This window comes from Aythya fuligula, chromosome 20 (genome assembly GCF_009819795.1).
Source record: "Aythya fuligula isolate bAytFul2 chromosome 20, bAytFul2.pri, whole genome shotgun sequence".
NCBI classification, from domain to species: Eukaryota; Metazoa; Chordata; class Aves; order Anseriformes; family Anatidae; genus Aythya; species Aythya fuligula.
In genome coordinates this window covers 89,159-113,135 of record NC_045578.1, presented here as the reverse complement: position 1 = coordinate 113,135, position 23,977 = coordinate 89,159, and the positions used below count along the sequence as shown (strand labels likewise).

Sequence of the window (23,977 nt, the reverse complement as noted above, 5' to 3'; positions counted from 1 at the left end):
TGGGTTGGCCCTGCTTCAAGCCCAGCATGGTTAAAAGCCAACCCAGTCCTTGTCCCTTGGGAGTTGTCTGTTTAATGTGCTCCCAGCACAGGAATGACAAATACTGCCCATACTGCAGCAGGATGCTGCATGAGCAGGGACTATGTCTTGGCCGGAAGGGCAGCTCTGGGCTGGGGCAGGGCAGGGGGGTGGCTGCTGCAAACTGCCTGGCTGGGGTGGCTAGAGGCTCTCCCTGCTCCATGGTACTTGTGGGCTAGAGACTATATGGCAGCCAAGCCTTTCACACTCTGGCACCAGCCACAACCCCAAGGAGGATTGGCTTGCACCAAGGCCCTGCTCTGCCCAGATCCCTGCCATGCCCAGTGGCCTCATGGGCAGGCAGATGGTGCCAGCTTGCAATGTTCCCTCTGAGTCCAGCGCCAGCCTCCAAGGCTTTTGTGTGGCTCCATGGGGCCTGGCTATGGCCTCATGGTTGCTGTGAGGCCAAACCCCAGAGTGCTCTTCCAGGATCTTGCTCCATTTTCTCCATTGCCCCAGAAGATACCTCCCATTTAAACCATTCCCCTATCTCTCTTGGTTCCCCTGGTCCCAGAGGTGAGGGACAACATCTGGGGCACAGAGGCAGGACCGAGCATGTTTACTGGCTTTGTCTTCTTGCAGATCATTATGGATTCAAACATCACCAAGCAGGCACTGAATGAGATTGAGACACGGCACAGTGAGATCATCAAGCTGGAGAACAGCATCCGAGAGCTGCATGACATGTTCATGGACATGGCCATGCTGGTGGAGAGCCAGGTAAGGAGACCTGCAGCCCATAGCCCAGATGCCAGCTCACTGCGGGGGTGGGGGCGGTAGGAGGGAGGGGATGGCTGGAGAGAAACTGATGTGCTCTGCCTGGACACAGAAAGGGCACTGGGGCAGACAGCTTGGGAGGGCAGCCATGAGCCCATGAAAGCACCTCTGTGCTGGCGTCCTTTCAGGGTGGGTGCTGAGGTGAAAACCTGCATCTGGCCACCTGGTACCTACACTGCTCCCAGCAGGGCTGAGGTGAGCTCTCGAGGGCTGGAGGTATCTGTCGTGTGCCCCAGAACAGGAGCTGCTGTGTGCTCAGGGCGGGTGGTGAAGTGAATTGCCTTTTAGGAGGGCACCTGCTGATGGCTGGCACCCAGGTGGGGATGGGTTCTTCTTCCCCAGAGCCTGAGCAGTTCTGGGGAGGCCCATGTGGGCTCACATGTGAGCACTGGGCCCCACTGACAGAGCTTGGGGAGCCCCAGGCTGTGCCACCAGCCTGCAGGGCATGGCCCTTCAGATGGGCATGCTCTTCGGTGTCTCTGCTCACCCCCCTTCTTGCCTGCCATGCTGTCGCGGCCGAGGAGACGTCAGTGGCAGGTAAAGCCCCGCCTGGCCCTTGCCAGTGCTGCATGCTTGGCTCTGCATGGCTGCACTCTGCATGTCTGTGGCTCTTGTGTGGCGTCAGGGCTGGCCCTTGGAAAATGGGTGAGGGTGGCTGTGGCATGGAGGTGTTTGTCTGGCCTGCCCTTGACTAGCTGGCAAACCTGGCCCTGTGTGTCTCCTCTGTTTTCCCTTGATGTCTGCAGGTCATTGGGTTGTCAGCTCCTGGGACAGGCTGGGACAGTTGGCCCAGGGTCAGAAGATTTTGGCAGTGCTGTCATGCTGTTCCCAAGAGAAGGGCCTTCGCATCTTCTGTCCCCTCTGGCTGGCCCCAGTAGGGGGGAAGGGGGAGGAGGTGCCAATCCATGCAGGGCCACCTCCACCTTGTTCAGAGACTCTAGGTCCTGTTTCCTATCCTCACATTCTTTGGGCTCCTTATGACACTCTGCCAGCAGGAGTTGTCACCATTCCTGGGAGACCTGCTTGTCACAGCCTGTCACATGGCCATGTCCGGCTCCTCCACAGGGCCCATGGGTGGCACAGACCCCATGATACACACACATAGGTGGAGGCAAGGGGTGACAGGCCACTGTGACTGTCTCTGGCCCTGCCTGCTGCTGTGGCCTTGCCTGCAGCCAGCACCCATGCTGCCACCCCACAGCCCAGCAGGTCAGGGCAGTGTGGGCACAGTTACCTGAGGACACTACATTGTGCTGGTCCCTGTGTGGGAAGGGGCACCACCATCCCTTATCAGCCTTCCCTGGGAGAACTGGAGGCATGAAGCTGTGCAGGAGGCTTGATGCACTCTAGGAGGATTTGCGGCCTTCTGCCCTGCTGTAACTGCTAGACCATGTCAGCATCCTGCAACACCCCCGGGGGGAGAAGAGGGGGGCTAGTCTCTGAGCTGCTGGCACAGGGAAGGCAGAGAGCAGAGGGGTATCAGACTCACAGCTGTGCTTGGCAGCTGTCTACTCTGCCCTAGGAGTGGCACCAGTGGGCAGGGGAAGCATCAGCTTTAGGCACAGCACCCAGGCCAGCATATCAGGCATGGGACAAGAGCAGCAGGGTGCTTGATAAGGGTCAGTGCTTTGACCTGGGTGGGAGGGTAACATCCCTGGGCTTGCAAGGCTTGTCCTCTCTGGTGCTGCCAGGTGTTAAAGCTCAGAAAAGAGCGTTGCAGAGTTGCTGGCCATGATCCTCAGCTTTGCAGCCCAGATTCTCTCTGTGCTGTGCAGAAGGGTGTTGGGGTTCAAGCCTCTGCCCACCCCTGGAAAGCCTGTCATTCACATGAACCATCAGACAGTCTCCATCTGCTGTAGGACCCAGATGCGCTTGGTGGGCAGTAAAGAGGGGGCAGAAGGGAGAAGGTTGGCTAGGTGAGGATGCCTCAGGCCATGTCTCCGTATCCTGGAAGAGGAGTGGGGCAGGAGTCCCTGCAGGACCCAGTGGTCCAGACTGACCAGCCTTGCTTCAGGGATCTCTGCTCTTGGCAGGGTGCTTGTGCAGATCTAAGTAGTCACCTGTGCATGTTTGTGGCTTAATGAGTACCCCACATGGTGCTGCTGGTATGGTCTTTGCCCTCCCCTGCCACTCCTCCTGCTTCTCCAGTGTGCAGCACCATGATGATGCAAATCCTGTTGTGGCTGTGATGCTCACCTGGGACATAAGACATGTGGCCACCAGGCCAGGACTGGGATGGGGAACCCGCTTGACTCTTACTTGCCTCTCTGCTGGCGTGTGTACAGAGGTCCCAGCCCTCTTGGACAAAGCCTATGGTCTGGACCCACACCCCAGGGTGTCCACAGTCTGTGTGCCTGCTACAGGCAGGTGATTATCCCTTTATCTCCCATGCAGGGCCACTGGGCAGGGTGATGTCTGCACGGTGCCAGGGAGCAGCAGGGAAGGAAGGAGCTCACGTATGTGCACATGGGCGTGTGGGCTCTGTCCCTACTCTGCAGGGTGAGATGATTGACCGCATTGAGTACAACGTGGAACACTCTGTGGACTACGTGGAGCGGGCTGTGTCTGACACCAAAAAAGCAGTGAAGTACCAGAGCAAAGCCAGACGGGTGAGTCATGGCACTGGCTGGGTCATATCTTCCTCTGCATGCACTTCTGACACTGTCCATGGACCAGGTCCCAGCCTGGCACCCCTGCCTGCCTTGCTGCTTACACAAAGGAGCAGACAGCAAAGTGCAGCCTTGTGGGTACTCAAGCACTACTTTACTCCACACCGCTGGGTGCAGCATGGGTCCTGCTGGTGACATGGACTGAGGCAGAGCTCTGTAAGGGTGCTCCTTGAGCACTGTCAATGAGTCATGGGGCAGGAGTGCTCATTGGTGGGAAGAGGAGGGACAGGGTGGATTCCATGGGCCAGGCTAGATGTGGGATCCATGTCCCTTGCCAAAACAAGGTGGAGGTGGTAGAAAAAGGCATGTTACAGCTCTGGCCCCAAGCGCAGTGCCAGCTGCCTGTCCCATTCCCCAAGCCTGGCCCTACCAGCATGCTCCTATGTCTCTGCAGCAGTTTAGCAGCTCAGGGGATACAGTGGGCCACCAGGTTTGCCAGTCCAGTGCTGAAGAGGGAGCCTGGGTACCCAGCCATGTCCCAGCGATGGCCAGAGCCTGTCTGGCTCGCCTGGTGCTGATCAGAGCCCACCACAGACACACAGGGATGGGGCACATCGCAGGCCCCAGCTCTTGGGTCCAGCTTACCCCTGGCACTCATGGTCCCCTCTCCCTTTTCTCCCTGCCGGTGCTGCAACACCTGAGCAGAAGAAGATCATGATCATTATCTGCTGTGTGATCCTGGGTATTGTCATTGCCTCCACCTTTGGCGGTATTTTTGGATAGACTCACCCCACGGGACTGTTTGTGATGGATGGAGCCGCGCGTGCCATGGGGCTGCAGCCACACCGGAGCGAACCACACAGCCCCCGGAGCCTCCCAGCAGCATTTCAGTTTCTAATGCATGGTTGTTTGTGATGCTGTGTGTGCGGTACGTCTGTGTGGAGGGAGCACCAGCCTTGGGGTGCAGGCGGGGTGCAGGGGACAGTGATGGGCGTGAGGGGGACCTATGGGGAGAACCTGAGCTCTCATCACTGCACCAGTCTGAGAGGCTGGCTGGGACCAGGTGGGGACAGAGGTACCACTGGGCACTGCTGCTCTTCCTGTGCTAGACAGTTTGTGTTAGTCATACCTGAAGATGAGACCAATGATGGGTAGAGTCCTCAGGAGCACAGAGCCCAATCAACTTTCCCCAGCTTTTCCCATCGCCTTCAGCCAGAGCTCTTGTGTCTGTCAGCCACATCAGTGTTTGCAAAACACTTTTCCTCAGGCTGCTTCACTGATGGGGCACTTCCCCAGGGGTACACTCTGCCAGGCTCTGCCTCCCCCCCCCCCCCACCATGCCCATGCCTGGCTGCAGTGCTCCATTCCTGCTGCTTTGCTAGTGGTGGAGCTGCCTTCTGCCCTGTGCAAGCCCTCGCCCCAGTGCAGGTGCCTCAGGCTGGATTTGCTGCTGCTGGCCAGTGGTGCTGCTTGGGGCCATCTCTGATGCTTAGGGATGGGGACAGTCACATGGGGCTCAGTGCTGCACCTCAGGCAGGGCAAGAGGCCACAGGTGGTTTGAGGCCACCAAGTTCCACTGGCTGCTTACCCTGCTCCAAATCCTCCTTGTTCTGTTATCAGCTGTGGCACACAGTGGCCCTGGCTCTTGCTGTCCCCAGGCCTGGGCTTAGGCTGTCAGAGTTTGAGGACAGCTCTGACACCCACAGCCCCAGGTGGTGTTTACCTGGGATCAAGGCTTTACCCAGCCTGACTCCTCCACATATGCACCCTTGGGCTGGGGGCTGGAGGCAGGGGGGCTTTCTCCTATCACAGTCCCAGGAAGCAGCAAAGGCTTGCATCCACACCTTGCAAGCTAAGAGCAGCAGCCTTCTTTCTCCTCCTTTCCGTCACCAGCTCCTGAGCAGGGCAGGGCCAGACCTCTCTTTCCACCTCTGCCACATCTGAGCATCTGCCTGCCACCTCCTTCTGGCACAGTGTCCTGCTGCCTGCTCTTCCCCGGGACCATCTGGGAGACACCTGTAGCACTGTGGGCTGCTGTGCCAGCACCTAGGTGCCCCACGCTGTCAGCGGTATCTACTGCCTGCTGGCAGCTCAGAGGGGCCCTGTTGCCACCATCCTGTTACTCCCATGCTGCTGCCTCAGTCCAACAGCAGGTGTCAGCCCTTATATTCCTCAGGAGAGTCTGGTGCTCTGGCTGGCTCATGAAATCCCAAAGCACTGTGGAGGAGCCCGAGCAATGTAGGTGCTGGTGCCAAGCTTGCAGACATGCACCAGGGTGGAGGCTGGATGTGAGCCCAGATGCTGGTAGCAGAAAAGGGGCACTTGATGGCAGTGAGTACTCCAGCTGCAGGCAGCATGCTGCCTCACTGTTCCAATCAGGGGCAGCTGAGTGCACCCCACCTCCATGTTCCCTGAGGGCTAAGGCATGCAAGCTGGAGTGGAAGGGCGAGGGCAGGCCTGGTTGGAGCTGAGCCCTGCTCCCACCCCACACTCCGCCATCCTGCCTGGCTAGTAATAGCACTGGCACTTGCCTTGTGCAGTGTGCCCACAGGTGTAGGGTGCAGGACAGCAGGCTGTAGCCAGGACACAGTCCTGCTTTCCCTGAGCACAGCCCTCCCTGTCACTATTACCAAAGGTCCCACAACACAACTCTGCTTGCATTCGGTCACTGTTGGGGAGCGTGTCCAGCCCAGTCCCCCATCCTGCCCAGCCCAAGCCCCCAGCACCTGTGGCCATGAGAACATCCAAGACCACAGTCCCCTTCTTTCACAGTCCTGTGACATCTAATATTAGCTACATCACTGCAGCCTGCGTTCAGCACAATATCTTGGGGCACTGGGACCCCTGCAAGCAGGGGAAGGCAGGCTCTGGAGACCCCTCCAGAGTAGGAAGCAGGCACTGGCATAGCCAGTGGCACATCTTTGTGGGCACATCTGGCTACAGGAGAGAGAGGTGGAGGTTATGTACAATGCCTGCTGCTTCTGCCCCAGTGTTGGTGCCTGCCACTGCAATCTGAACACTGCTGTGATAAGCCAGTGAGAGCACTAGGCCCCCTCCTCTGGGAAGCAATAACACTACTGGTAAGACTGCTCCTAGGCAGGCAGGCAAGAAAGTTCATCTCAGGCTCTGACCCCACAGCAATGCCCACTGCTAGCTCAAGGGGACTTTTTTCTTCCAAGAAATGGTTTCTGTGATACAAGCTCAGATGCTGTCAGTACCCACCCCCGTCAAGGCACAAAGCCAAGAACAGGCACTGGTGTGGTTACTGACCCTTGCTCCTTGTTGATACCACCACTGCCAGCAGCAGGAGCCAGACGGCACTGTGATTTTGCCACTGGCACTTTGCTGGGCTCATGCAGGCAGTGATGGCTGCATGCTCTGACATGATAGAGGCAGAGGAGCATGCTGCCTTCACTGCCTTGCAGGCTGTCTCTCACTGTCCTCGCTGTGAGGGGAGGGTGTTTTGGTGCAATAATTACCCCTGCACTATGGGAAGCCCCGTTCAGTTCCTTTTTACCTGCCTGTCATTGCATGTACAGACTGAATCACCAATAGCGTGGTTGTGCTTTGAGGTAACATTTCACTTTTTCTTTCTAGCCCCCAACCTCAGACCACTTATCCTTTGGGTTATGACACCTCTGTTCCAAGTGCCACCTGCCCTCCTAGCACCATGAGCATGTTGATGCAGTATTCTATAAGCAGTGTGGGGCACACACAGCTAGCACTTGAATTGGGGATTGGGGATTTATTTTTATTAGTTGTTTTTTTTGTTTGTTTGTTTTTTAGTAATGTACTTGAAGGCTTTCTAAGCCCTCTGTGGAGTTGTACTGTTGCTGTACTGTGAGCTAAGTGTCCTTGTTTTCTATGTGGATCTTGACCCTGGCTTGCTCTGTCTCACTGGGCTGGATGACACTGTATTGTTGCCTCTTTTTTCCTTCACCCTTTTCCCTCCCTGCTAACCTCCCTTCCTTCTCCCAAAGCTTTGGGTGCAAAACAGCTTCCCATTTTGTGGAATTTTTATGTAGAATAAACATTTGTAACTGTAAAGCTCTAGGCTGGCACCTCTATTTACAGGGAAGGGAGGGAGTGACAGGCAGCAATGGTTGCAATTTAGATTCCAACACCCTCAGAGCATTAATGCATACAGGGTGGACCTGATTTGAAGTGGATGCAGGAGGAATCACCACAGTTCAGATAACATTTCTGCCATTCTGCCTAGAGGAAGATTGGCCCTCATGGGACACACACCTTTATGCTGCCTGGCTACCTGCCTGCAGGCAGAGGGGAAGCTGATAGTAAACCTGGTGCTGTTTTCTACCTCAGCTCCCCTGCACTAAGAACACAACACAGGAGACCAGCAACACTTCTTACTTGTTGACTGTTTAGTGAAGAAGCTGGATATAATGTTCTGGCTCACTGCCCCATTGGGAAGATAAGCAATGGCATGGCAGACACCATTGGACAGACTCTGTGCCACTCTGCCTTCAGAGGAAACAGGTCTTGCAGCTTTGCAGTTGGCAGTTTGGCTGCACCTGAGCCAGTCTACACCTGCAAGAGCCCCAGTGACCTTGTTTCCAACAAGTCCCAGGCCTGGGGTGCCCATCTGTGCCATTCACAGGAGGCTCACTGGAGAGGCCAACACACCGTCTTCCACATCATCAGTGTCTGCAGCAATTCAGAAGTGAGGGCGGCGCTTTCGACCTGTGTATTTGGTGTCTGCTCGTACCTCCCTGTGAAGAAAAGCAGAGAGCAACTCAGTGCGATACACAGGGAGGGAAGGGAAGCTAGTTCATGGCAGGAGTTTGAATGGGTGACAGACAGCAAGCCAGTCTAGCACAGTCAACCTCAGCTGAGGCAGGACCCAAATAAACTTACTTGCCCTGTCGTCGCCTGCGCTCTTTCTTCTCAAGAATCCAGTCCCGGCTTTCTTCACAGACTTCCCCTTGGTGTTTCTGAACCGTGGTCCTACAGAGACAGCAGCTGGGGAGGAACACTTTCTGTGCCCCGGAAGATTTCTACCCAGAACCTGGGCATGCCTCATAAAAACAGCAGGTGCTTTCCCACTCCCCAGGGATAAAAGAGGCTCAGCAAGCACTGTGGACAAGGCCCACACAGTCCAACTCCAGACACACAGAAGGAGGGAGGCTACCACCAACCATAGCTTTGAGCCAGGGACACCTACCTTCCACAGGCTGCAGCAGACCAGCACTCCTCTGTGCCACGTGTGACATACCAGCAGCGTGCTTAAGCACAGCCACCTTGCCCTTGTCTGCTCTACTCTGAACAAAGCAGACAAAGCCTCTGGCTTCCCAACAAGTTGCCAGTTTCTGCTATTGCCTTCCAAGATGAAGTACCCCTGGACTAAGCAAGCAGAGCACAGCAGTGTAAGAGGCAGGAAAACATGGCAGCCACCAGCTGCTAGCAGCCATGACGATTTTCCTCTGTTTTTTTCTCTGTCTCTCCCACTGGCTGCAGGGGGGGGGCTCTTCCCTGCACCACTACTATAGGAGGAGACCTCACCAGCAGGAGAAACCACACAGGACACAGCTGCGCAGTCAGACAGCAAAGAACTTGAACGAGGGATGGATGTGAACACCAGGTTTCAAGCACAGCAGCCTGCCTCCCCGCCAACAAACAAACAAAAAAAAACTAAAACAAACAAACAAACCAAAAACAAACAAACAAAAAACAACAAAAAAAAACAAAAAACACCACACCAACCAACAACATATAACTACAGTGCTGAGACAAAGAGCTGAGTGCTGGACAGGAAGCGCACCTCAATCTGAATGCTTAGCTGAAGTTCCAGGGTAAGCATCACAGCGCTCCTGATGCCGATAGCAAAGCCCTCTAGTCAAACCAACCTGTTACAGTCCTGTGTATCTGGGCCCTTCAGTAGATAAAGCAGGTGCCCATCTGGGCTGCCACGGTCCCTCCACGTACACTCCGTCCCTTCCCTCCCACCACTTCACACATAGCAGCACTGTGGGTCCGCAAAACTGAGCACTTACATCCCTGAAATGGGGGAGGACTTGAAACTTCACCCCCATACAATACCTCTCACTGGTGAACTTTGCCTGTTGTATCTCTTGTCCATCAGCACACTACAGTACCAAGGCCCTGAAGAGCAAAATTAGGAACTTTCACCTGTGCAGAACAGAGCTAGTGCTCACTGCCATCTAAATAAATTAAGGGAAACACAGCCCGCTCTGTAAGGGGAGGGACTGGGACAGGAGTAAACAGATCTCCCAGAAACTGTGGCACAGAAACCAGATGAGAACAAAGAAACGTAAGAGTGAAAGCCACATCTGCATATGCAGTTGTCTGGTGGTGACTCCTGCTCACTCCACAGCTCTTCCACATTACCCAGCAGACCAGGAAGGCCATTTCTTGCTGCTAGGCAGAGTCCTCACCTTTGGTAACGTGCCAGAAGCCCCAACAAAAAAGACAGAGGAAGAACCTGAAGGGAAAAAAATATGAGGAACATGAAGCTGACATTCAGCATGTGATTCCCAGTCCCCAAGCAAGACTGAGTTCTTCTATTTTTGAGTCAGATCTAAACTGTCACCTACTGCCCAGGACTGAATTGTGGGAAAGAGAAAAACAGCTTGTAAAAATCACTGCTGAGGCTATGCCTCACCCCACACATTGCCCATTCACAGAAGACAGGACTCACTTCTTGGCTTTGGGTGCTGTTGGGGTAATCTACCACCATTCCCCCAGTAAAGCCAGCTCTCATGGCCTGGGTCGTGATGAGCTCCACTGGAAAAAGAAAGCACATGCAAACATTAATTCACCCACAAGCAAAGCCAAAGAGACTTCTAGGCTCAGTCACAGCTAACTGTGTATGCACACGACAGGTCACCCTGCTTTTATTAAACCCTATACCAAGCCCCTAGCTCTGCAGTTCGTCCAGCAGCAGCCTGCAGTATTTTTTTGTTCTCCATGCTCTTCCACCTTGCCTGGAATTCAGTGGGGCAGCAGACTCTCCAGGAGAGTTATACAAGGCTGGATTTTCCAGCCTTTGGGGATCATAGTACGAGTGCTGACAAGTACAGTCCCAGTCTTTCAACCCAGTTACACAGGCAAAAATCTAGCACAGCACATTTAGATCAAGGTCCTGTCAGTTTCTTTGATTTTAAGGCTCAGCCCAAAACAAACTGTGAAGCGGCAGAAATTGTGTGGGCTTTCTCCTTATTGGTTGTTTTTTCCTGGCTCTTGCAGAGCTTTATGGATGGCAGGAAGGACAGAGACACAGACCTGATGTGGGCCAATACCATGCATTCAAAGCCTCAAACAGCACAGGTTTTCTGCTTGCTCTGCCTGTTCATTTTCCCCACAAGTGGTATCTTGTACCTGTTCTGAATTCTCAGGGTACAGTTGCAGGACGGCTCGGGATCCTTGGGCCTATGGGAAATAAAGTCAGTCACAACCCTGTTAAGACAGGGTTCCCCTCTGGTCACCCAGTCCCTAGCCTCCAATGCCTAAAACCTCCTAGAGAACTCTCCCAGCAGAGCTGCTCAGACTGCAGAGTCAGCTTCTCCACAGCACAGCAGGGCACGAAGCTAACAGCAGGGATTACAGAAACACAGGGCACCATGCAAAAAGGAATGCAGACAGGAAATAGGTGCTCCTGCTAGTCTTATATTTCAGTAGCATTTACTTAAAAAGTCTTCCTAGAAGGCAACAGTGACGACACAAAAATAGGCAGAGGCCTGACTGAGAGAGCATGACACTTACCAAGGCAGTGATAAAGAGTTGAGAAGAATTGATAAAGGCTTTTGGAGGACCTGTGCGACTTCTTATCAGCATTACAAAGCCACTGCACTGCGGAAATACTGAAAAGAGAGCAAGACCCTCAAGACACCGAGCCATCAATTCTTTAGCAGAGCCCATAACCTCCCTTTGAGCTTCCTTTCAGTGTTAAACATGTGTTAGGCATCAGGGAAACTAATTAATTTTCTCCATGTAATTTTGCCTTCCACTCTGCAGTCAAGACACTACAGGAATCCCTCTTGAGACTCCCTAAGCCATGCCACAACCAACATAGTACAGCAGTTATTCAAGCTTATTCAGCGCAATGAAAACACCAGACATCTCCCCAGTCCAGGTGCTCAAATAATTCAATGCTTGTTGGGACCCTGGCATAGCCCACAAGCAACCATGCAGGTTTTGACAATGAGCAATCCCAAACTGATTCAGATCAGTAACAGACAGCCCCTACTCCTGTCCAGTACCTTTATGAGGTATTCTCTAAGAGAACTATTTCTTTCCCCTTCACCTCAAATCAACCATCAAGCTCAGCTGTGAGGTCAGTCCCTAGGTCAATGTCACAGGAAATACTTTAGGTTTTCATCCTAGGTGCATGTCTCAACTCTCCTCACATTATCCCCAACTTCACTTTATTTATTTCAATACTCTTCCCAGCTCACTACCACAAAACACATACAAGCATCTCTTTGGAAACTGCTGCTTCTACAATCTAGAATCTCAGCAGCTTGTCCTAAAGAGCTGGAGTCAAGTTGGCGTGGAGCAAACAGAGTGACAGATAAGGACAGTCAGTCATCTGTTATGCAACATAAGCAGACCATGTATACAATACAAAATATGTAGTTATGCAGAGTATCAGAAGAGCTTGGTTAGGTGTACAAACTCACCTGATACAGCCATCAAACATGCCAGGCCTGAAGGGAATGCCGTGACCCACATCTGCAAGAAGAAGGTCTCCTTCCACCTCTCTCTCCACAGCCACATCTGCACAGAAGACACCTCATGGTACCAAGCTCATGCCTTCAGCAATCACCTCTGAGGTGAAGTGAGAGCTTAAGGGGAGGAGGGGCCTCTCACCCAACATTTGCAGGGCTAATGGTCCATGCCAATCCAGTAGTGCCCCTCTTCAGAGATAAAATCCCCACTCAGCCCAGAGCCACAGCTGAAGGGAGGAAGGGGTGGTAACAGAGATCACACAGCCTTGCCAAAACAATGCTCTAGGACAGCCATCACACAACAGTGACATCCCCCTCTGTTAGTCCGCAGCAGACACCAGCACTATGGGGACCCAGTGCCCCCTCGGCGCCATGCCGGGCTGAATCCCCACATGCCTGTGTGCTGCACCCTGCCGCTGGGCCCCCCTCACCCCACATCCAGAAGGAGGCATGGCCGGTCCTCGGGCAGCCCCAGCAGCTCCACGGCCCGCTCCGACATCTGCGCCTGGATCTCCATCACCCGGGAGCTGCAATACAGAGCAAGGGAGGGCTCAGGAAATCGCACGCCGGGCCCAGTCCTGGGCCCCACAGCACAGCCCAGCACAGCCCAGCACAGCCTGCCCCGTCGTACTTCTGCGTGTACTTCCGCGCTTCCACTTCATCGTAGAACTGCAACGAGAGAATGGAGGGGAAAGGCGTGAGGCCCGGCCCCGGCCCCGGCCCCGGCCCCGGCCCCGGCCCCGGCCCCGGCCCCGGCCCCGGCGCCTCACCAGCTCGGGCGGCCCGCGGGTGCTCGGCCGGCGCCCGCTGCCCGCCATGCTGCTGCGTGCCGGCACTGGCCCGACGGTCACCGCCAGGCGCCGGCGCACAGCGCGCTGCATCCAAGATGGCGGCGCGCGGACGCTGAGGCGGCGCGGCCCGATGGAGCCGGCGGCGCTCGGTCGCCTTGCGGCGCCTCCTGCTCGCCGCGGCCGGGCCTCGGCTTGGCGCCGGGCCGCGCCGGGGCACCGGGGATGCGGCGAGGCCTTAGGGCCGCGCCGCGACCTGTACGAGGTGCTGGGCGTTCCGCCCACGGCGACGCAGGCGCAGATCAAGACGGCGTACTACGAGCAGTCGTTCCGGTACCATCCCGACCGCAACGCGGGCAGTGCTGCCGCCGCCGAGCGCTTCGCCGCCGTCAGCGAGGCCTACCTGGTGCTGGGCAGTGCCGCGCTGCGCCGCAAGTACGACCGCGGCGTCCTCAGCCGCGAGGACGTGCGCGGCGCCCCCAAGCCCTCGGGCCGCCCGCTCACCCCCGCGCCGCCGCCCGCCCGCTCCGCCGCCTCCTCTTTCTCCCGCCGGGGGCCCGTCCCGCCGCCCTTCGACTTCGACGCTTTCTACCGCGCGCACTACGGGGGAGCAGCTGGAGCGGGAGCGGATGCTGCGGGCCGCGGCGGGAGCAGCTGCGCCTCCGCCGGGAGGAGGCTGCGGCCCAAGGCCGTTTCCGACTCGTTTCCGACCTCTCGGTTGGGCTCCTCTTTTTCTTGGGCGTTGTCCTGCTCTACAGCCTCAAGTAACGTGTGGGCACCAGCCCAGCTCCACCACTGCAACAGGACAACAGAGCTCACTGGTGGGCAGGGCCCCTGCACCCACTTCATGCCTGGGCTCAGCTCCTTAGACCGTGACATGTCCTTTCTGCCAATGTGGTCTTCAGAGATAGTGTGTGACCAGCAGCACTGATTGTGGGCACAACTTCTCAGAATGTGACCTGTCCCTTTTGCTGTGATCTTTAGAGACAGTGCATGGCCACTGTATGTGGCTGTAATGTGTTACCTCTGCAAGTGTGACCTGCAGACTCCATTATGACCACTGGGAACCACGTGTGGGCCCTTTTCCAGAGGCGGCAGTGTGCCCCTTCTGCTAGTATGACCTGCAGATGTTGTGCCTGACGGGTTCGTGGACCTTGGTTTGGTGGACTCTGACATGTCCCCACCATCAGTGCTGCTCTTTGGACCCTGGTGGGAACCACATGCCTTCTCTTGAGCCGCAGTGGAGATTAAATGATTGACAATGGTGTTTGTGTGCTATGTGTGTTCATAGGGGATGCTCTTGCCAATGCTGACTAATGGCTCCCTGTGGTTTTCCGTTAATCTGAAACTAGCCACCTCCATGCTTTCACACTTGTTACTATGTATTTGGGGCATTTTGGGAGCACTGGTTTCTGGACTTCATTGTTGCCTTTGTCTCCATTCAGGATTTGCCTCACTCTGTGGCAAGTACAGAAATTTCAGCTTCAGCAGCCTTACAAGAATGAAACCTCATCCTACAAGAATGAAACCATGTCCTAGTCAGTGTATGACATCACCTGGGGATGCCCAAAATACTTTGGTATTCAGACAGCCTGTCCTGTCTAGGGCTTGTTAGGAACTTTGCACAAGACTATCTTGTACAGGCCTTTATGGCTTGCAGTGGTACGCTTTCTGGGCACTGAGTGATGTATTTGTGCTTTACATGTGTCTAAGAATCATTTGTGTATAAGAGTATTTACCTATTTATTTACAGAGTGTTTTAGGAACTAAATATTGTCTCTAAGAGCTTCTGTGTTTCCTTTGGTGAAAGTTTCACCTGTACTATTTGAAGAGAATGAAGCTTGCTATAACATGGTATTGCAATGCTTAGCATGCCTAAGGTATTGTCTGCATTGCTTTGCATTATATTTGCTGGGCTTGGCTATGCCTTCTGTGCAGAAGCTGAGCCCTCCCCTCTCACTGCAGTGACCCTGGGTTATGTTTTCTTCCGATATAAACTTGTGAAAGGAAAACACCTAACATTTTCCAGCTCTGGAGTTCCATGATACTGAACTGAGCCTTATGCAGTAGCATGTCAGAGTGTAATGTGTACTGGTGCAGGGTATATGCTGCTATAGGAGAGTTTTCCTCTTCTGGAAATAATTTTACTAATTCCAACTGCAGGTGCTCAAAAGTGCTGCGTGTTTGGAGAAATGCAGCCTGGGAGCACATAGAGGGCTTTCCAGGATCCTCTTTGGTTGTTGTTCCACCCCCTCTTTGTGGGATAATAGTCCTGAAACATCAACATGTGAAGGGCAGAGGGAGCTTGGTGTTCAAATTTGGTTATGAATTGAAAGCTTCTAGAGCTCTGGCTAGTGCCGTCGCTGATGTATTTTTGTGCTGTAATAAGGCAAGTTTCTTGAAAGACCAGAGGCTGTTTCCCAGTCAGAGTTTGGCGAGTAATAGTCTTTTGCAGGCTGGAAGAGCTTGGCAACAGCCATGCAAAGCAGTGGGTATTGTACAGGAATACATCTCTAGTTCCTGGTATGGGTTGTAAGGTTTTTCAAGGCAGCCCTGCCAAACACTTGTCTTCAAGATTGATCTTCCTGTGTATAGTGCCGAGGCCCAGGGCTGTGGGCTGTTCCTGCAGTCAAGCCCTGTATCCAGCTATGAACTAACTTGCAGGCAGGGAGTGGGTTGGTGCTGCACAGAACAGGAGGAACTGCGACTAGTTAGTGTGCTCCCTGCTTAACGCTGGGGATAGAGAAGCACTCCTATAAGCCATCTGTTTCTCCTGCTCTATGCCTGATGCTTGTGTCTGAAATTGGAGGGTGAAGTATCCAGATGCCAAAGCTGAGCTAATCTATGTACCTAACTGTGAGTGGCTTGGGCAGTGTAAGAAAAGAGCAAAAACTCATGGGCTGAAATAAAGACAGTTTTATAAAGAAAACAAACAAACAAACAAACAAAACAAAACAATAAACAGTAATCAACAACAAAAAGTCACCAAATGATCCACAATTCCATTGCTCGCCATCTGCTGATGCCCAGCCATTCCCCAAGCAGTCCCCTAGCTTTATTGTTCAGCATGATGCCATAAGTTATGAAATACCCTTTTGACTGTCCTGGTTGTGACCTATCCCAGCTTCTTGTGCACCCTGTCTCCTTGCTGGCAGGGTAGTATGAGAAGCAGGCAAAACCTTGACTTGATGTAAGTACTGCTCAGCAACAGCTAAAACATCGATGTGTTATCAACATTCTCATTCTAAGTCCAGAATACAGTGCTATACCAGCTACTAAGAAGAAAATTAACTCTATCCTAGCTGAAACCAGGACACTGGTCTCCAGGTCACCATCTCCGTACTGGTTGGGCCTGAGTGCTCTGCTGCTCTGGGATAGATTTTGGATCAGGCACATACTGGGCTGGAGGTAGTCCAGATTCACAGACCTACTGTCACCTCCCAGCACACGAAGTTTCTACACCTTCATTATGCTTGTGTTAATACTGTCATCATGTTTAATATTTCTCCTCTTTTCCAAGTTGTTTCCTTAATGGAAAGCTGCCAGGGGTGATTGGTTTTCCATTTGCCAAGTGAGCACAGTCCTTGTGGGGTACCTTTGCTATGAGTGCCAGAGGAAATCCATCAGTATCTAACTGTGACAGCACTGGTGTAATGGCAAGGGGTTGTGTGAGTTGCCAACATCAGAAGCTTAAGGTGGAAAAAGGGGAGGAAGCAGGAGAAAAAGGAGAGTTTAGCTGTTGCTACACTAAGTTGAATGAAAGCTCCAGGTAAACTGAGATAAGTCTGGATTAAGCCTGCCACCACCTGAGACCTTTCAAGGTACAGGGCATTGCCCGGAAAGGAGCAGGCTGTGTGAGCAGGGTCCTGCAACAGCACCAAGGTGGCAGCCCCCAATGCTCACCTGCCCTGGAGTTGCTGGGCAGACCTCTGTACCCTATGCCCTGCTGCTGCTGGGCCCCAGTGAAAGGTCCTGTGGAAGGGCTGCATGTTGGCAGCACCTGCAGCTGTAGGGACAGGTGAGGCAGCTTCCATCCAGCAACTTCCCCTGTGGCAACTCCTCTGTTAATGGAGTTCCTATTAACAGCCCAGCTGCCAGCTCAGCACCTGCTGTGCAGGGGAGGCCCAGCTGGGGCACTTTGTTGTGGTTATGCCACTTGCTGGCCAGCTCCATCCTGCTTTTTATCTTCCAGCGGAGCAGGGTTGTGTCTCAAAGGTCTCTGGGGAGGCTGACAGGGGTAGCCCTTCTCTGCCCTGGTCTCCTCTCCCTCCCAGGCTGGGTCTGCTGCTCACCTACCTGTCTGGGGAGGGCAGAGAGGTCACAGCCAGCAGGGCTTGCGCTCCAGACCACCTTTCCCCAGTTTGACGCAGGAATGAATGTGGGGGCACATTCCACACACAGTAGCAGCTCTTCCTCTTCCCTGGGGCAAGTGGAGGCAAATCTCCTCTTTGCCTCCCCACCCCAACAGGTCTTGTGGTGGTGGGCGGTGGCCCCGTGGGGCATGGGTACTGCTGAAAGTGTCACTGCACAGTAAGGAGAGTCACAGGAGGATCGTCCTCCCCAGCAGGACCCTTGCTGCTTCTGCCAGCTCCTACCTGTTACCGATGCTCCCATCCTGTGGCTCTGTGCAGGAATTTGTCCTCCCAGGTCTGCCTGTGTAAGGGACCGGAGCTGCCAGAATGACAAGGTGCTGTCCATGTACTCTGGGAGCCAAGAGGCAGGCAGCCAATGGTGCTGTGCTCTCCAGAGGCATGCACTGCACTAACCCTGTGTTTCCCATCAGGACCACTGCCCTGACCTCAAGCTGGATAGACCCAGCTCCAGGTTTGGGGCTTGGAAGAATCTCCTCAGTGCAGGAGATTCATCTTGTGCCAGAGTCTGCCAGGCGGCCTTGGATGAAGAAAGGTAATGGACTACTGGGGTGCCAGGGCCTAGCCATGTCATCCCACCGAGTGGGGCCAGCACCCAGGGGTGCTGCAGGACTCCTACAGACAGAAAGCCATCCAGGGCTGCTGCAACTCAGCAAAGGCTCCTGAATCACTGTGGTTTTGGACTGTTACCTTCAGAAAGATAGAGACACTACCTCCCTGGACTTGGGAGAGGTAGCTGCTCACTTTGAGGATTCACTCATGGGACCGGATTTGGCACTCCCTGTAAGGTGACTCAGTAGCTGCTTGGGCTAGGGCAGGTTGTTCTGGAGCTGCTGATAAACCCATGCAGCACTGTCTGGGAATGCCCAATCTGGGGAGCCATGCAAGGCAGGGACTGGGTAGAAAGACCGACCATTTGTGCCTGGCTGTTTTTTGGATGGCTTGGCTCCTCAATGGTCACATGCTCTAGCGCCCATCCCAGGGCTGATTCTGGTCCCATCTTGCAGGGAACTGACACAGCTTGTAAGTGTTACTGACATTCAACCCACACAGGTGTCTGGATCTGGGTTCTGGCATGCTCTATCCTCGTACCATTTCCTTGGGGGTGTTTTCGTCTTGCAAGTGCCTTTCCAAAAGCTGTGAAGGCCTTCTCTCCCAAATGAGCATCCAGATCCCTAAGGAGAAGCCTTGTGCTTGCCCAGCAGAACCCCCCTCTTGTGTGCACGTTCACAGCTCGCATCGCTCAACATGCACATCACTTGGGCCCATGTCCCTATGCTTTTCCCACAGCTCCCAGTCATCTCAGGCAGCCTCCCATGCAGCCCCTGAGGGAGCCTGGATGGCGTCTGGGTGGGCTCCAGGACACTGTGCATCCCAGCCCCTGCCAGACACAGCCTTGAGGTGGTCCTACGTGGAGTTGCTCCAGGAGAGGACTTGGCCAGTGGCCACAGTGAGGAGGATGAAGCAAAGACCAAAATTACCTCTAAAAGATGCTGGTTTGGGCCCAACAGGTCCTCCAGGACAGGTTGTGCACATCCTCCCTGCGTGTGCCGTGGGCGGTACTGCAAGAGAGCACTAGGCACTCAGCACCATGCCCAAAGGCACCTGCCGGGCCCCTTTCCTTCTCTGGGAGCTGGGTATGGTAAACAGTGCGCTTCAGTGGCTTCAGGTCCTTCCATGCCTGCACAAGGTGCAAAATAATGGTCTGTGGGGTGAAAGCAACAGTGCAAACACTGTAGTGAGGGATAATGAGGCACAGCCAGGACCCTTGGCCAATGTGTCCTGCACAGAGGCTCTGGCCAGAGCCCGGGCACTGGCCCTCAGGGCACTGGGTTGGAGGAATAGCAACTTCTTGAGATCTGTAGCATGAACCTTCCTTACAGTAAAGCTGAGAGTTAAACTGGCCTCCTATGTGCTCCTACTCAGTCCCCTTATTTCCCTGGTCACATCAGTGTTGTGGGGCAAGCCAGAGGCCTGACCAGCAGTCAGCCATGTCCTGGCCACCATTTGTTGAAGGGATGAGCACAAACTGAGCACAGGTGGGACCCTGGAAAGGAGGTGTTCTGCAAAACAACAATATTCCAGCCACCACAATCTTCTGGCCTGCCAATAAAGTGACAGCATTCATCTCGGTGGCTGGTTTCTGATTTATCTTAGTCTTAAACCTGTTTGAACTGGTTAAATTGAATGACTGGCCTCAGTGCCACAGGTGAGGGCAGGGATTTGGATGATGGGGTGAGGTACCATGGGTGAGGTACCCCATGGGTGAGGTACCCCAGTACTGCCCATCTCCTCCCTGGGTGCAGGAGCACTCATGGGACTCTGTAAGCTGCATGGCAAAGGGGGTGATAAGCACTACCAGCCTACAGTCCATATTTTGGGGTGCTTTGAAGCCAGAGCCCTGTGCTTCTTTGGAAGATTTCTAAGCTGTCTGCACAACAGGGCCTCCTAGCTGGAGGGTAGATAGACAGCTGGAGAAAACAAACAAAAAACCCTGCAACCAGACACGGATTGAAAGCATAAGAGCCTGAAAGCAAATCAAAGGCTAGAAACAGCATCAACACACTAGCACAAGAGACATCCCAGTACACGGAGCAAGTAGGCTGCCTGAGGACTATCCTGCTTCCTCCCAGCTTTGTCTCACCATCCATTGCATGAGTTTAAAGACTCCCAGAGGAGTCCCTGGGGAGCCAGGACTAGTACAAGAGGGTGGATAGGGAATGTGTACTAAAAAAACTGCAGGGCTGGGGAGAGACCTGCACTTCCTGCACCCTCCTTGTGCCCTCACTATCCTCACAATGTTGATGGACTGGACCAAGCACAAGGGCGCTGCCTACGGTCACCTCCAAACCTGGCAAGTGTCGCCCCCCAGGGCACCTCCTCCCCACCCCTCCTGTATATCTGTTCACAGACAGGCCAACAAGAGAACACAGAGCATGGAAAAAAGTCTTTATTTAGAAAGCATGTGGCACCCAGAGCTCCTGAGCCCTCTTCCCTGCCTCCTCCAACCCACCTGGGTTCTACTGACCCCCACCCCCATCTCCCATCACTGTTCCTCTTGCTGTGGACACAGAAATATCTTCCCTCCCAACAGCTCACTAAGTGCAGCATCTACTGCCTAGCCACACTTGCTACCCCACCGCATCCTCAGCCAAGCAGGTCCTTCTCCACAAGTACCCACCCCCTGTACGTGCTCAACAGCCACCACAGCCCCTCAGGGCCTTGTGGACACCCCTGCGTGCTCCCTGGCCAAGACCATGCAGCCCACAGGGCACAGCCCTGTCCCTGTTCTGTTATCGGTGTGGTGGCTCCTGCTTCTGGTGGCGTGGCAGCTGCTGCACGCAGAAAGGACGGGGGCTGAGCAGGGGGACATGTTGGACAAGGCGCAGGGGCAAGTCCATAGGGGTGTCAGGGCAGGGGACTGCTGGCTGCTTTCCCAGGGCTGGGAGATGGCATTTCAGAGGTATAGCTGGCATGGCAAAGGGCGCAACAGCCTCTGAGGAGATAAGACAGGCAGGCACAAAATGGTAGCAGAGATGGAGGTCTTTGGGGGTTGCTCTGCTTGACAGAGGGGCAAGGCGGACTGGCGATGGGCTGACTTGGACACCTGGGCACCCCACAGGGCCTGCAGGGTCCCTGTCTGCCCTGCCTTTCTGCAGCAGTTCCTGCAGTTTCTCCAGCTGCACCCGGCAGATGTGAGAGCGTGTGCGACTCTGGCAAAAGGATTCCAGAAAGGCATCAAGGGGCAGGTCTTGGGCCAGGAACTGCTCCATCTGTGCCTGCAGGACAGGCAGTGGGCAGTGTCAAGCAATGAGAGCTGTGGGACCATGGAGGGAGCCCAGGTGGCTGAGCCCCTGGACTGTTCTCCAGGGTCCTGCACACAGAAGGGCACAGGCCCCAGGTGAGGAAGGGGCAGTAGCACAGGGGCCTTATCTGACTTACCTCTGACTCTGCCTCGGAGGCATCCAGCTTGGCTTGGAGCTGGCCAAGGGCACTCTGTGGGCTCCACTTCTCCAGGTACGTCTCTGTGCCGGGAAAGGATAGAGCTGCCAAAAAACCTCCCCACAGATGTCCCCACTGCTGGGATTGTGGTCTTTCCCACTCCCAAGCATGAGGGGAGCTCTCCCCTCCTCAACAAAAAGCCCCCAAACACATCCCTGGAGCCATCTTCACAGCAGAGCTTGTATCTCACCATGGCAGCTGAGCACCAGTTACACCTTACACCACTCCTGATCATGAATGGGCCATATCCCCATGCACGTCTGAGGGTGCTGAGCCCACCCTGGCCTTCCTGTTAATGCAGCATTCTCTGGACATGCCAGCCAGCCCTGCACATCTCTGTCTTACCCCCCACTCACCTAGGCGCTGCTGCTTGTCCCAGCACGCTTCTTGTATCTCCCGTAGCTCCTGGTACTTGATGGCTAAGGAAGCCTTCCCGTCCTCCAGCTGTGGGCGCAGGGACAGGTTCTCCCTGGCCAGGGTACTGTTTGATGCCAAACACATCTCCCGCTCCAGCTGCAGACTCTGAAACTATGGGGATGCAGGGTTCACACCAGGAGGCAAAGCTGAAGCCACTCTGAGCCACAAAACCTCCCCCGTCCCCACCATCTCCTCTGCCTCAAAAGGGTCATGTCCTAGGAAAAACTCATCCACAGCACAGGATAGGTTACCTTGAAGGTTAGCAGTGCTCACAGCTGGCCTACCCAGCCTCCCTTCTGCAGCGAGTCACAGCTCCTGAAAGGCCTCATTAGCTAATGAGGACGTCAGGAGAGAGGCACCCCCTTTTGCTGCACACACATCTTCCACCCATGGAAAGTGGAGAGCAGGCCAAGTGGAAGTATGCTGAAAACAGGCTTACATTAACTTTAAAATGGACAGCTGGGAGAGGGGTCCAGGCGGGGAGCTGCTACCCCCGGGCTGCGGCACATCCCTCGGCCGTTTCCTCCCTTGCTGCCGTTCTCCTGCAATCGCGGCTTTGCTTCAACAGCGAGAGCAGCAGGGGCAGAGGCTCTGACCACGCTCAGGTTTTCGATGGGTGCGATGGCTGCTGCCCCACCCCTCCCGGCGGCAGCAGCAGCACCGGAGCAGCCGCGAAAACGAACAAAGCTTCCCCCGCGACCGAGGCGGCGCGGCTGGGACGCCAGGCCGGCCAGTGCCCGGCCAAAGAGGGCCGGGGTCCGGACCGCCCAGCCCCGCTCCTCGAACGGAGCTGCCGGCGGCCCCGAGCCCCGCCGAGCCCCTACCTTCCTGCTGAGGCGGGCGGCGCGCTGCAGCCGGGGCTCGTCCTGCAGCAACGCCCGCAGCTGTACCGTGCTCAGCGCCGCGAAGCAGCGCGGGGCCTCGGGGGACGCCAGGGGCCGGGCCATGGGCCGGACACCCCGCCGCCCGCCGCCGACCGCGGCACCGGGAGCCGCGCGGCCGGAGCTCCGCCCCGCCCCGCCTGCCCTAACGGGGCCGCCGGGATCGAGGCGCTTCCGCCACGCACTGTCCTGGGTTGCGGGCATGCTGCGCCTGCTGTGTGCTTCCTGCGCTGCACTGCACTGCGCCTCGCTGTGTGTATGCTGCACCTGCTCTGTGCATCCTGCACCCCGCTGTGTGCTTCCTGTACCCATTACGTGCATCCTGCACTGAACCCTCTGTGTGCATCCTGTGTTGCATTGCACCTCGCTGTGTGCGTGCTGCACCTGCTGTCTGCATCCCGCACTGCATCTGCTCTGTGCATGCTTGTTTTGTTTATGTGGCAAGAATTTTGTTGCGAGGAGGGGAGGGGTACAGGGGAGATGGGGCGGAAAGGGGACTGCTGCAGGGATGGCCTCTGTGAGAAAAGTCCAGAAGCTGCTCCATGTTAGATAAGGGCATTTTCAGCCATCTCCAAAAGGAACCCGCCACTGCCTAGAGCCATGCCAATAAGCAAGGTTGTCTGTACCTCTTAGAGCACATTTAAGCAATGGAAAAAAAATGCTACACAACAGCAGCTGGGAGAGAGAGGAGTGAGAAACACCCTGCAGCCACCAAGGTGAGTGCAGCAGGAGGTGCTCCAGGCATGCAGCACAAGTTCCCTTGCAGCCTGTGGAGAGGCCCCTGGTGTCCCCCTGCAGCCCATGGGTCTCACACGCTGCAGCTTGTGTGATTTGCGGAAGAACTCTATAACTCAAAGCAAATAAGTTATAAGTAGGTACGTGGTTTATTTCGGTGCTAGGAACAGGCAGGATAGCTCCCAAACGCATGCACACCCTAACACGGCAACTTGCTTTGGTTATATGCAGTAAAAAGTTACATATGCATGAAGTTTCCCTATATATATGCATATTCATAACCCATCCCAATATTAAAATTAGCTCCAATAAGTCATTTCCATAAACTCTTCTGATCTGCACCTGCGCAGTGCCTTCTGGTGGTGGTCGTTGGGGGGTTGTGGAGATGAAGTCCGATAACTCCTCTTCATGACCACTAGTTGACCCCTTGCCTTTGTACAGACTCAGCTGCTCCTTGGCTCTTGTCCAAACCACAAGGTCGGTCTCAGCTAGTTTTTGAGACAGGTTCCTCATTTTTGTCAGGAAACATCTTCTGTGAGGGGTCCCAAGACTCCTTGTTTTGGTCAATTTGCACAGTAGTAAGCAAAGACACTCAGCAATATATATTTTAAAGCA

General features: G+C 54.8%; 4 protein-coding genes across 7 annotated transcripts in view; 2 read left to right on the top strand and 2 right to left on the bottom strand.

Moving 5' to 3' along the window:
* Window positions 1-7,511, top strand: part of STX1A (syntaxin 1A) — a 112,048-nt gene extending 104,537 nt beyond the window's left edge. For 2 of the 3 annotated variants that reach the window (XM_032201205.1, XM_032201204.1), the window contains exons 8-10: window positions 661-798; window positions 3,354-3,464; window positions 4,170-7,511. In XM_032201205.1, the coding sequence (XP_032057096.1) occupies window positions 661-798; window positions 3,354-3,464; window positions 4,170-4,247 (327 nt within the window). In that variant the 3' untranslated portion in view covers window positions 4,248-7,511. Of the gene's footprint in view, window positions 1-660; window positions 799-3,249; window positions 3,319-3,353; window positions 3,465-4,169 lie in introns of those variants that run through there. The other variant, XM_032201206.1, reaches the window with a different exon arrangement.
* Window positions 7,512-7,825: 314 nt separating this feature from the next.
* On the bottom strand, window positions 7,826-13,008 carry BUD23 (BUD23 rRNA methyltransferase and ribosome maturation factor). The gene is given in 17 exon segments (XM_032201208.1): window positions 7,826-8,194; window positions 8,340-8,388; window positions 8,391-8,426; window positions 9,520-9,568; window positions 9,570-9,584; window positions 9,878-9,907; window positions 9,909-9,924; window positions 10,141-10,151; window positions 10,153-10,226; window positions 10,805-10,864; window positions 11,199-11,302; window positions 12,122-12,218; window positions 12,312-12,330; window positions 12,333-12,396; window positions 12,601-12,696; window positions 12,801-12,838; window positions 12,940-13,008. Coding segments are annotated over 17 exon segments (861 nt in total). The 5' UTR covers window positions 12,988-13,008; the 3' UTR covers window positions 7,826-8,139.
* Window positions 13,009-13,082: 74 nt separating this feature from the next.
* On the top strand, window positions 13,083-13,798 carry DNAJC30 (DnaJ heat shock protein family (Hsp40) member C30). Its single transcript, XM_032201207.1, is given in 3 exon segments — window positions 13,083-13,561; window positions 13,563-13,598; window positions 13,600-13,798. Coding segments are annotated over 3 exon segments (633 nt in total). The 5' UTR covers window positions 13,083-13,090; the 3' UTR covers window positions 13,726-13,798.
* Window positions 13,799-20,261: 6,463 nt separating this feature from the next.
* VPS37D (VPS37D subunit of ESCRT-I) lies at window positions 20,262-22,693 on the bottom strand. 2 transcript variants are annotated; one of them, XM_032200936.1, is made up of 4 exons: window positions 22,571-22,693; window positions 21,686-21,857; window positions 21,270-21,352; window positions 20,262-21,106 (listed from the first exon to the last, which is right to left on the bottom strand). In XM_032200936.1, the coding sequence occupies exons 1-4, from the start codon at window positions 22,691-22,693 to the stop codon at window positions 20,621-20,623; spliced, it is 864 nt and encodes a 287-aa protein (XP_032056827.1). In that variant the 3' UTR covers window positions 20,262-20,620. The 2 variants fall into 2 exon arrangements, with proteins under 2 accessions (XP_032056827.1, XP_032056828.1); XM_032200937.1 differs by lacking the exon at window positions 22,571-22,693 and adding an exon at window positions 22,186-22,322.
* Between the last annotated feature and the right edge of the window lie 1,284 nt (window positions 22,694-23,977).